At 45.1% G+C, this 13,750-nt stretch overlaps 1 protein-coding gene across 1 annotated transcript in view; it reads left to right on the forward strand.

Annotated features, from left to right (window-relative positions):
- The first annotated feature begins 973 nt into the window (after positions 1–973).
- The window catches only part of RFX7 (regulatory factor X7), a 118,806-nt gene continuing 106,029 nt past the window's right edge, over positions 974–13,750 (forward strand). Inside the window, exon 1 of the mRNA XM_073652992.1 lies at positions 974–1,473. Within this exon, the coding sequence (XP_073509093.1) occupies positions 1,319–1,473 (155 nt within the window). The 5' untranslated portion in view covers positions 974–1,318. The remainder of the gene's footprint in view (positions 1,474–13,750) is intronic.

Genomic DNA, 13,750 nt, shown 5'->3' on the forward strand with positions numbered 1-13,750 from the left:
CAATACAGTAATGCAAATAAAATAAATCTGGCTATATTCTGCGAACAAGCAAATGGAGCAGTAAAATGGTGTACTCTGGATTGCTTTTTAAGCAAATAATCAGGATTAAGGATAAAAAAAATGAGCCCCGGCCCGCTATCTGGGGCTATGTCTACGGATATCTGTAACAGCAGCAGCAGACAGAATGTGGAATGGACCCTCTTGTGCTGTATACACCGCCACAGACCCTGCCTGCCTAACTCCTGCTAGCAGGATTAATATATGCAGCTGGATTAGTCCTCAAAAAGACTGTTAGTTCAGATGGATATATATATACTCCTGGAGTACCATTACCTATATCTAACTATTACACCGTCAATTCTCTCCCTACACTGCCTGATTCAGGAGTGACTGTGACAAGCATGGCGGCGCCCGGTCTGATATACCAACATGGCTACGGCATTACAGTGCGTGGCATACAATCCCCGCATGTTCATTGGTTCTGTAAAGAGCGCCAAACATGCAGGGAGGAGACCCGAGCTCCCGCCCGAGCAACACGGAAATACTCGCCGAGCTTGTAGAGCACCGTGATGCTCAGGCGAGCACGCTCGCTCATCACTGGCGGTTTCCACTTGAGAACCTTGTCAATTTCACCTGCCTGAAAAAAAACATTGTGTGAATATACCCTTAGGTGGGAAGTAGGCCTTCACAGTAGTGTATAGTAATATAAGTGTAATACACCATATACATACACAGCTCTGCCTCATGCAGATACATTAGCCACAGACATAGCCTGTGGTGTAGGTGCTGTGTGAGCCGGCTCACTGCCGGTAATAATGGAGGTGAGGAGCGGGGCTTCTTGTCAGTGCGGCATGATGTGTAGTAGTTGTTGTCAGGAGCAGTGCGCCTGCGCAGTCCGGGCGCAGCCTCCGCTCCTCTCCAGTGAGCGCCGTGCGGGCTGCTGGCGGCTGCAGTGGGACCAGGTGTTGGATTTAGCCGGAGCGCAGCTGTGAGGGGCACTTCTGCCTTCTGCACCTTAATGCCCCCGTCCCCAGCTGCCCTCCTCGCCAGCTCCCATCCTGCTACTAGCACCTAGCCCTCTTCCCACCCCGTCCTCCAGCACCACCATGCCCCTCACCCTGCTCCGCGCCGTTCTTCGGCACTAGCTGCCCTCTGACCCCTCCTTCCCCCGGCCGAGTTGCCCCCGTCATGTCCCCCCAGCCAAGGGAGGCGATATACTCGAGGTCGGGGTAAAGGCCTAGTGTGCAGAGCTCCTTCCGTCCTCCCGCGTCCACCCCTCCCCACTCCTCACACACCGAGCCCAGCATCAGCCGTCATCATGGCAGAGGAGCAACAACAACAAGCGGCGAAGAAGCAGCGGCCCGAGCAGCCCCAGCAGCCCTCCTCCTCACCAGGGGCACTGCCAGCCTTGGTGACAGGACTGCAAGGGACAGAGGCCAGTGCACTGCAACAGAAGATCAAGAACTCCATCTGGTGAGCTCCATGTCATTCATTCATCTGCCATTGTATGCAAGCAGCCTCTATGTGTGATGTCATCTGCTCCAGCTACACATGTGTACATGCAACCTCCATGTGTGATGTCATTGCTCCAACTACACATGTGTACATGCAGCCTCCATGTGTGATGTCATTGCTCCAACTACACATGTGTACATGCAGCCTCCATGTGTGATGTCATCTGCTCCAGCTACACATGTGTACATGCAACCTCCATGTGTGATGTCATCTGCTCCAGCTACACATGTGTACATGCAGCCTCCATGTGTGATGTCATTGCTCCAACTACACATGTGTACATGCAGCCTCCATGTGTGATGTCATTGCTCCAACTACACATGTGTACATGCAGCCTCCATGTGTGATGTCATTGCTCCAACTACACATGTGTACATGCAGCCTCCATGTGTGATGTCATTGCTCCAACTACACATGTGTACATGCAGCCTCCATGTGTGATGTCATTGCTCCAACTACACATGTGTACATGCAGCCTCCATGTGTGATGTCATTGCTCCAACTACACATGTGTACATGCAGCCTCCATGTGTGATGTCATCTGCTCCAGCTACACATGTGTACATGCAGCCTCCATGTGTGATGTCATTGCTCCAGCTACACATGTGTACATGCAGCCTCCATGTGTGATGCCATCTGCTCCAACTACACATGTGTACATGCAGCCTCCATGTGTGATGTCATCTGCTCCAACTACACATGTGTACATGCAGCCTCCATGTGTGATGTCATCTGCTCCAACTACACATGTGTACATGCAGCCTCCATGTGTGATGTCATCTGCTCCAACTACACAACATGTGTACATGCAGCCTCCATGTGTGATGTCATCTGCTCCAACTACACAACATGTAAACATGCAGCCTCCATGTGTGATGTCATCTGCTCCAACTACACAACATGTAAACATGCAGCCTCCATGTGTGATGTCATCTGCTCCAACTACACAACATGTAAACATGCAGCCTCCATGTGTGATGTCATCAACTCTAGGTAATCTTTACATGCAGCTTATATGTTTGATGTCCTCAGTTCCGTGTAAACATGAAGCCTACTGGTGTGATGTCATCTACTCATGTACTGCAAATGTCACTGCATATATACACTACTTGTCATCTACAACAGCACATGTGGAGACAATGCTGCAAAGTATGAGCTTAAAAAATAGAAGTTGTATTTAACCAGATGCAAAGTGAATGAACAAAAGAGAAATTTAAATCAGCTTTCAAAACAGCATCAGTTCTTCTAGGTACACTTGCACACAGTTTTTGAAAGAACTCAGCATAGAGGATGTTCCAAACATCTTGGAGAACTAACCACAGATCCTTTGTGGATGTATGTGTGTCTGTGGATGTACTCTTGAGTAAATCCTTCTGTCTCTTCATATCCCACACAGACTCAGTGATGTTGAGATCAGGGCTCTGTGAGGGCCATATCATCACTTCCAGGACTCCTTGTTCTTTACATTGAAGATGGTTCTTAATGACATAGGCTATATGTTTGGGGTTGTTGTCCTGCGGCAGAATAAATTCGGAGCCGATTGGACGCCTCTCTGATGGATAAGTATCTCCCGGTATTTCTCAGCATTGAGGACACCATTAATCCTGACCAAATCCCCAACTTCATTTGCTCAAATGCAGCCCCAGACTTGCAAGGAGCCTCCACCATGCCTCAATGTCGACTTCCGAACGTTATTACTGTAACGCTCTCTAACCCTTTGCAAACAAAGTGCCGCCTCTTACAGTGGGACCCAGCTTCATCTAAGTACTGTTTGGAGAATTTTGGCCATACATGGTCTTCATGGCCAAGTGATTCAACTATGCATGAAACATAGGCTCAGGGCTGCAGAATAATGGCAGTAGGTGCTCTTAAAATGTGAAATATTTGTCTATAGCAGAAGGCAGTGTGGTCACGAAAGGGTTGGAGAGCGGTATAATGAGTGTCTGCAGGCAGCAGTCAAGTATGGAGATTCCTTGCAAATTTGGGGCTGCATTTCAAAAAATGGAGTTGGGGATTTGGTCAAAATCATTGGTGTCCTCAATGCTGAGCAATACAGGCAGATACTTATTCATCATGCAATACCACAAGGGAAGCATCCGATTGGCTCCAAATTTATTCTGCTGCAGGACAATGACCTCAAACATACAGCCTATCTTCAGTGTAAAAATCTGATCCCAACATCATTTAGTCTGTCTGGAATTGTGTGACGATAGAGAAGGATTTGTGCAGGCCTACATGCACAGAAGACCTGTGGTTAGTGCTCCAAGATGATTGGAACAATCTTCCTGCCGAGTTCTTCAAAACCTGTGCAGAAATGTACCTAGAAGAATTGATGCTGTTTTGAAAGCAAAGGGGCTGTCACACCAAATGCTCATGTGATTTAGATTTATATTTTATTCATTCACATTGCATTTTGTTAATTGATAAAAGTAAACTATTAACACTTCTATTTTTGAAAGCACTTTTACTTTGCACCATTTTTCAACAGTACTGTGTATATACAACATCAGCACAATACTACATATAGCGGTATACACTGCGTGCCATGTCTGTCTCAATAGTACAGCTGTCAATGTACATATGTTACTTACAAATTTAAATAACATCACGCACATGTACTTGTCACTACATAAGTCTGTAGAAATATATGCAGATAGATATTTTTTAATGTCCCCACACATGTTTACTCCACAACATGTAAGTACATGAACACTGCACATATGTGTATATGAGACATGACGTGTAAACTCATGCATTTCATTTGTCATGCGACCTTCACAGGTATCTTCTCTTACATGTGTGTACAAGTCACTTGACATGTATGCAGTAACAGTTATATGTGCACAGGATGTGACCTGGTCTTCTGTTATCTCATACATGTATAGGTCCTGTGACATCAACTGCTCCATGTGCGCATGACGTGCCTTTTAATATATATATATATATAATATATGCACACAGATGATATATATATTTATTTCATCCATGTATATGTTTAGATGACTTGTACGCCCTCATACATGTATATGTTTAGATGGCCTGTATGCTCTCACACGTGTATATGTTTACATGGCCTGTACGCTCTCATACATGTATGAGAGCGCACAGGCCATGTAAACATATACATGTATGAGAGCGCACAGGCCATGTAAACATATACATGTATGAGAGCGCACAGGCCATGTAAACATATACATGTATGAGAGCGCACAGGCCATGCAAACATATACATGTATGAGAGCGCACAGGCCATGTAAACATATACATGTATGAGAGCGCACAGGCCATGTAAACATATACATGTATGAGAGCGCACAGGCCATGTAAACATATACATGTATGAGAGCGCACAGGCCATGCAAACATATACATGTATATGATTTGATGGCCTGTGCGCTCTCATACATGTATATGATTAGATGGCCTGTGCGCCCTCATACGTGTATGTGTTTAGATGGCCTGTGCGCTCTCACACGTGTATATGATTTGATGGCCTGTGCGCTCTCATACATGTATATGATTAGATGGCCTGTGCGCTCTCATACATGTATATGATTTGATGGCCTGTGCGCTCTCATACATGTATATGATTAGATGGCCTGTGCGCTCTCATACATGTATATGATTAGATGGCCTGTGCGCTCTCATACATGTATATGATTAGATGGCCTGTGCGCTCTCATACATGTATATGATTTGATGGCCTGTGCGCTCTCATACATGTATGTGTTTAGATGGCCTGTGCGCTCTCATACGTGTATGTGTTTAGATGGCCTGTGCGCTCTCACACGTGTATATGATTTGATGGCCTGTGCGCTCTCACACGTGTATATGATTTGATGGCCTGTGCGCTCTCATACCTGTATATGATTTGATGGCCTGTGCGCTCTCATACATGTATATGATTAGATGGCCTGTGCGCTCTCATACATGTATATGATTAGATGGCCTGTGCGCTCTCATACATGTATATGATTAGATGGCCTGTGCGCTCTCATACATGTATATGATTAGATGGCCTGTGCGCTCTCATACATGTATATGATTTGATGGCCTGTGCGCTCTCATACATGTATATGATTTGATGGCCTGTGCGCTCTCATACATGTATATGATTTGATGGCCTGTGCGCTCTCACACATGTATATGATTAGATGGCCTGTGCGCCCTCACACGTGTATATGATTAGATGGCCTGTGCGCCCTCACACGTGTATATGATTAGATGGCCTGTGCGCCCTCACACGTGTATATGATTAGATGGCCTGTGCGCCCTCACACGTGTATATGATTAGATGGCCTGTGCGCCCTCACACGTGTATGTGATTGGATGGCCTGTGCGCCCTCACACGTGTATGTGATTAGATGGCCTGTGCGCCCTCACACGTGTATGTGATTAGATGGCCTGTGCGCCCTCACACGTGTATATGATTAGATGGCCTGTGCGCCCTCACACGTGTATATGATTAGATGGCCTGTGCGCCCTCACACGTGTATATGATTAGATGGCCTGTGCGCCCTCACACGTGTATATGATTAGATGGCCTGTGCGCCCTCACACGTGTATATGATTAGATGGCCTGTGCGCCCTCACACGTGTATGTGATTAGATGGCCTGTGCGCCCTCACACGTGTATATGATTAGATGGCCTGTGCGCCCTCACACGTGTATATGATTAGATGGCCTGTGCGCCCTCACACGTGTATATGATTAGATGGCCTGTGCGCCCTCACACGTGTATATGATTAGATGGCCTGTGCGCCCTCACACGTGTATATGATTAGATGGCCTGTGCGCCCTCACACGTGTATATGATTAGATGGCCTGTGCGCCCTCACACGTGTATATGATTAGATGGCCTGTGCGCCCTCACACGTGTATATGATTAGATGGCCTGTGCGCCCTCACACGTGTATATGATTAGATGGCCTGTGCGCCCTCACACGTGTATATGATTAGATGGCCTGTGCGCCCTCACACGTGTATGTGATTAGATGGCCTGTGCGCCCTCACACGTGTATGTGATTAGATGGCCTGTGCGCCCTCATACATGTATGTGTTTAGATGACCTGTACTCCAGTATCCTCTCATCATGTAATGTCACATGTACTGCATGGTTGTCACCCGGGCACACTCATTGTTCTTGTGCAGCCTGGTTCAGGGTATAAATAGAAGTTGGTAGTGGCGGCTCTCGATGTGTTTTCTCTGTGGAGGAGGAGGGGTAGGTGAGATATTTATTTTGCAGCTACAAGGAAGCATGATGACTGCTGCTTGTGCTCTCCATGCACATAGGGTACTGCAGATCTCCGTGCAGGGACAATGCCATCTTCCCTTTACCCTGTAGATCACTAGATGGAGATGGTGGTTGCTCTCCTCGGGGATGACATATTTGTACAAGAATAACAAAGGTGGTCAGATGTAGTCTCATTTGCTGAATGGCTGGCTGCTATTTTTTCTATCATCAGGTCACTAGACTGATGCATTATGGGAGTGTCTAATACTGATGAATAAAAATCACACCTGTTTAGACGGCTTATTGGCACGATCTGCACCCGTACCATGCTTATCATGTTATTGGGTTACATTCCTGATTAATGGGGCTCCTGGAGCCCCTGCTAGACTACGGAGATGTATATATTTGTGCCCTCCTCTGCACTGGGCTGGGTAGAAACGATCAGATGAGGCTGTTTACATTCCCTTGCAGCTGGTATCATGTCATATTTCTGACAAAATGGCTACTGAGTGCAGACCTTGATTTAATACATATAGACACCCTTTTATGCATAATTTACGCTCCCCGTGTTTTCTAGCAGATTTAATAAATGTGATTTACAACCTCTCTGCTGGATTAAGTATTAGTCTTTGCATACAATGTCTTGGGGCTGTTGCTGCGTTCATATATTTCTTGCAAACTCCTTCTATTGTACTAGTAACAGACCTATGCATTGTTTGTGGTGCCAGCTGTGCAGCACGGGGCAGTCGCAGCAGATCGGCTGGGATCAGTGTTGTATGTGAGAAATACAAGGTTAGTCGGGAAATGCATAATCCTAGTATAAAGGGACTCCATTCATTCTGGAACCCAACTGGTTAAACCATGTTGACAAGATTAGTGGTGATGGGAGGACTTGATCCCATGACCTTGTAGATTTAAGTGCAATGCTCTTAACACCAGATCACACATCCACACCCATTTAATAATTAATAAACATAATCTGCCCGGACCGCGCGGCTCTGGTGGCTAGTAGGGGGGTTATGTGCAGTCTGCAGCGTTTAGTCTAATAAAGGCACATTCACTTGGATGTCACTGAACTGGTGTGACAAATGGCAGTCCTACACTTTGTTTTGCTAGCTAGTTTTACCCTGGGTGTGACTGATTCCTGCAATGTCAAGGTCATATAAGGTGCTTTAAATGAAGAACACATGTCCTAAAACAGTTCTGTACCCATTAGCGTCCCAGTGTTCATTGTGATGCCTTGGTCGGGGCTTATTTCTGAAGAGCATGGTTGTCGGGGAAGGGGCAGTCTCTCCCCTTTGGTTGTGTTGATTTGTCACGGGATGGAGTTTAGTTGTGACTAAATTATTATTGATTAATCATTGATTATTTTGGCAGTTCTGTAGTCTATTGCCATAGGTAGTTAGCTGTGCATTGATTTTTGTGCATTTTGTGCCCCTATGGCTGCGACTAAAGGGTGACCTTTGTTTACGGCTTGTTACATGCTACATCACTATATAATGCAAGTGAATGTGTTTACTTTGCGACTTGTAAATTGCTGCGACCACAAAGAGCAGGACTCAAAGAATTCATATATGCTGGGTTTACGTCTTGCATGTCACGGCAACTTGCTGGTTAAAACGTAAGCACATTTACTTGCATTAGGGTATGTGCCCACGATGCAGTAATGAAGCAGAAAATTTCTGCAGCGTTTCTGCATGTTCTTGGCAGTAAAACCGCTTGCGGATTTTACACGCATTTTTGCAGCGTTTTTACATGCGGATTTGACTTGCGTTTTTCAAATGCTTTGGGACCTCAAATCCGCATGCAGAAATGCACAATTAATGGACATGCTTCGGATTTTTCTGCAAGGAAAATCCGCTGCCGAAAATTCCGCAGCATGGGCACAGAACATGCAGATTTTCATTGGGGATCATGGGGCACGGGTTACCAAGCCTTTTGCAAGTGTTTACGCTGCGGAAATTCCGCATCAAAAACGCTTAAAAAACGCATATTGGGCACACAACCTCATGCTCTGACGTATGAATAGCACGATGCTTGTGGGTGCATTAGGCCGCGGATCACCATCAGTATTCGGTCAGTATTTTTTTCTCAGGAGTGGGAGCCAAAACCAGGTGAGGAACAATCAAAGAAAAGGTATAATAGAAACAAGTCACCAATTCTGCATTTATCATCCACTCCTGGTTTTGGCTCCCACTCCTGAGAAAAAATACTGACCGAATACTGATAGTGGGGCCGTGGCCTTTTAGCCAAAGTTCGTGTTAGGCTATGTGCCCACGATGCAGAGATGCTCCAGATTTTTCCTGAGCGTTTCTGCATCTCCCTGGCAGAAAAAAACGCATGCGGATTGTACATGCGTTTTCCTGCCAGGGACATGCGGATGTGAAGCGTTCTTCACATGCATTTCCGCATGCGGGTTGACAAGCGCTTTCCAAGCGATTTTAGCATCACTTGGAAAGTGCTTGTCAACTTGGTCACACTATATAAATCCATGCAAACCGCATGGATTTATGTACTGTGACCGAAAGAATGGTAAAAAATAAAAAAATAAATATATACTTGCCCTCTGATGGCCCCCAGTGTCCTGCTTCACTCTGTTCTCCCTTGCCAGCAGCGGTACACTGAAGGACCTGCCGACGTCAGCGTCGCGTGACCCGTCACATGACTATGACATCAGCGCAGGTCCTTCAGTACATCGTGAACTGCCGGCATGCGAGGAGGAGCGCATCGGGGGCCGCCAGAAGGTAAGTATATATTTATTTTTATTTTATTCTTTTTTTTTTTTTTTTACAGTTTTCTATGGTACCCAGGTCCAGAGGAGAGTCTCCTCTCCTCTAGACCCGGGTACCATCCGCACATTAGAACACATGGAATGCGCATCTACATATACAGTGATGCGTAATCCATGCGATCTAATGCAAGTCATGGCGGCAAAAACGCAGCCCTTCCGCAAAATAATTGGTAGTGCTGCATTTTTTTCCGCAATGATAATCCGCAGCGGAAATTTCCGCAGCATGTGCACAGCACATCCGGATTATTATTGGGGAACATGGCAGGCCTTCTAACATGCGTTTTTTAAGCGTTTCTGCAGCGGAATTGCCGCTGTGGAAACGCTTAAAAAACGCATCGTGGGCACACAGCCTTAACCACAGATTAGGGGTATGTGCGCGTGTTGAGTATTTGCATCACATCTTTGTGGAAGAAAAACCAGAGTGCTAGCAGGAAAAAGACTACCTAAAATACATGCACTTTTTTTTATACATGTGAGTTTTTGATGCGTGTGAATAAGCCCTAAGGCTATGTTCATAGATTGTGTTTTTTGTGTTTTTTTTTTGTTTTTTTTTTTATGCAAATTAACAGCTACTTTTTACAGTACCAACAACAGATGTGAGATTTTAGAAATCCCATGCACTTTTTTTTTTTTTTTCCTGAATGAATTGGAAAACTACAGCGTTTTACACTGGGCTCGTGCACATGACCATATTTTCAATTTGAGTGTGATCCGACAAAACAGTGGATCGAACACGGACCACTGTCATGCTATGGGGCCGTGCACATGTCCGATTGTTTTTTCCTTGGACAGACTCTGTCCGAAGAAAAAAATCGCTGTAGTTTGATCAAATATTTGGATCGCACTTGGTCACCCAAGTCAGTGGGAAACATCAAACTGCACTGAGTGCAGTCCGATTTCCAGGCGCTGACACAATGGAGGAGAAACTGCTTTTCTCAAGGGAGAGCAGCGCACGCGAAACGCGCGTTGGGAAGTAACAAAACAGCCCTGCATACTGGCCTGGGGATTTCAGGTACACCAGCCTGTGGGTAAGTGGTGCTGGAATTTCAGCTACTTAGTCTCTCTTTTTACCAACATGGTATGTATTGATTTTTGGTTGCTGGCCACCCTTATTTGCACCATTGCAATATTCCTTGTGCTTATATTATGACCACTAGGTTTAAATACTATTTTTAGGCCAGCTACCTGCCATCAGGCAAATGATCCCTGATTTTCCATCCCACATACTACACAGGTCACCCCGTTTTAATCTTGGGCTGGTTAGTCTATAGAGGTCCTTTTTGCACTGATTCTTTGCATACTGGTTTTATATATTTGTACATTTTATTAATGTATTTACATGTATTTAATAAAGATCTTGTTATATTTTTTCAAAAAACTCCCTAGTTTCTCCAGTTTTTCCTGTGTTTGATGGAGTTGTGTGGGCAGACTGTCACTTATGTATGTTGATGTGCCCTATCCAATATGCTTTTTAGAATCTTTCTCACAATGGAGAAGAGGCTGAAGTTTTTTTGTCTCCATCTTCTCCTCATCTGAGAGCATCAGTTCACACTGTAATCACATTCTAATCATTGTGGGCATATACAGTCGTGTGGCCCTAGCCTTGCTGTCCTTTCAGGAAGAGTTTTCAGCAGACTTTTATCAGAGGCAGGATTATAATGACAGGTAACACCTCTATAATTGATAACACAAGATCCACCATTCACAATAGGCGATGTCAGAGCTGACTCTTCCCCTTCTCTTCATAGTGACTTTTTCACACACTCATTTGAAGCTTCAGTACAAAAAATAGGGTCCAAGTCAGTCTGTTGCTGCTAATGCACAAGTGAATTTCCTGAAAGAACCGGAAGTATGAGTCTAGAAAAGCCCCGGTGGCCAGTGTGAAAATTGCAAGGTTTCTATCTATCTTTTTAATAAAGATTGTAATATGAAAAAAATAACATTGGCTAATTAAAAAACACATGTAACACTAAAACTTGATATAATAAATGTCATTTTCTGATGACCCATTCCCTTTAAAATGAAAGGCACCAGAAGTACTAATGTACATGCCCGTGTTCTAGCCCTCTGTGTGCTTACACTGTAGCGCCTTTTTCTGATTATGTACACAGGCACAATTTCTTTTTTACATAAATCAAATACATAAGGTTACAAATTGGGGTTTGCTTAGTTATTCCAGATATTACACTAAAAGGGTTAGGGCCAGTTGTTTTTTAAAACTTACATGCATGTATTTAGGGCTAAAATCACTTTTCATTTGAGTGTCATTAAAAATCATGCACAATTTTCCTTCAGTAGTTTCTGTGTTGCACTATTCCTGGTTGCGGAACGAGTTATCTGAGAACCCTAATATTCTATATTGATCTCTTGCAGCTAAACAAAACTTTGAAAGCTTAACATGATGTTTTTGGTTAACATTTTGATAAAATTATATAACCCCACTGCCACATTACGGCGAGTCTGTTACTGTTTTAGGGCTCTTTCACACGTCAGTGTCTCCAGTAGATGTAGTGACCGTTTTCACACATACTGGTGACACTTCCACATGTAGAACCATTCAAATGTATGGGGCAGCGCACCTGTGTATTTCCACGGTCTGTGTCCGTGTGCAAAACACGTTGACATGTCAGTTTTTTGCTGGCTTCACGGTCCGCAATACGTCCCGCACAGTGTGACACGTACCGGCGCCTAGGAAAAAGCTGTACAGTTAGGGCTGTTCCCAGGTGCCGGGTGCTGAATCAAGCACTTATCATTGTCGCCTGGTAAGACCAGCCAACGCTAATGACACTTGTAGTCGGCACACTCCGCTTTGAACAGCCTTAACTACAATTCTCATCGTTGTCGCCTGGTCTCCCTGCGATCACCACGACCAGGTGACCTTGATGAGACTTGTAGTCAGCACCCACTGTATCTCTATAAAAAAAAAAAAAAAAAAAAAAACTTCATGGGGTCACCCTTAACTTTCATAACCAGCTGAGGGAAACTGACAGCTTTATGGCTGGTGTTAATATTCTGGGGAGGGGTCAATAGTTATAAAGGTTCCCAGCCTATTTATAACAGCTCACAGCTGTTTGCTTTGCTTTGTCTTTTACTAGTTAGTAAAGGGGGGAGATCACCCCCCAAAAATAAATGACATGGGGTCAACATATTATTACTAAATAACAAAGGCTAAACAGACAGCTCCTTGCTGATATTAATAGGCTGAGAAGGGGCCATGAATATTAGCCCCTCCCAGACTAAAAACATCAGCCCTCAGTCGCCCCAGAAATGGCGCCCCCATTAGATTTGCCTAATCTGGCCCTTAGCCTCGGCTCTACCCACTTGCCCTGGTGCAGTGGCAAGTGCGGTAATAGTTTTAGGGCTGCTGTTAGTTGTTTTATGTCCGCTGACATCAAGCCCAGGGGTTAGTAATGGAGAGGTGGTTTTCAGACACCTCCATTAGTAACCCCATAATCAAAAGTAATAAAGACAGACGCAGAGAAAAGTCCAAAACTGTTACCCCACTTGCCACCCCACCAGTGCAAGTGGGAAGAACTGAGGCATCTAATGGATGCCCCATTTCTAGGGCGGCCGAGGGCTGCTGTTTTTAGTCTGGGAGGGGGCAATATCCATGGCCCCTTCCCAGCCTATTAATATCAGCGTGCAGCTGTCTGTTTAACCTTTGCTGGTTAGCAATAATAGTGGGATCTCGCGTCATTTTTTGTGGGGAATTCCCCCTTTTCTTAGCCTTTACTGGTTAGTAAAGAGCTGTGAACTGTTCTTAACAGGCAGGAAACCTTTATTGGCTCCTTCCCAGAATATTAACACCAGCTGTCAGCTTTCCCTCAGCTGGTTAAGAAAATGAAGGGAGGTGGGGGGGGGCACATGACATTTTTTTATTTATTTAATTTGCGCTATACACACACAGCGAGTGCTGACTCCAACTCTCATCATTGTCGCGCTGATCACAGGGAGACCAGGTGACAATGGTGAGAACTGGATTCAGCACCCGGCGCCTGGGAGCAGCGCTAACTGTACTGCTTTTTCCCAGGCGCCGATACATATCACACTGATGCGGCACACGGATGTTCCGTACGGACATGGATGGCACTGGTACAGGTTTTTCAGTACCGGAAATATTAGGATGTGTGCAAGAGGCCTTACTGGATGTAACACTGCATAGTGACTGTGACACTGCACCAACAAGGAGAATGACCTATGCAGGCACGACA

The sequence above is a fragment of the Phyllobates terribilis genome, unplaced genomic scaffold (assembly GCF_046119375.1).
Source record: "Phyllobates terribilis strain yellow unplaced genomic scaffold, ASM4611937v1 Scaffold_11__3_contigs__length_659146591, whole genome shotgun sequence".
NCBI classification, from domain to species: domain Eukaryota; kingdom Metazoa; phylum Chordata; class Amphibia; order Anura; family Dendrobatidae; genus Phyllobates; species Phyllobates terribilis.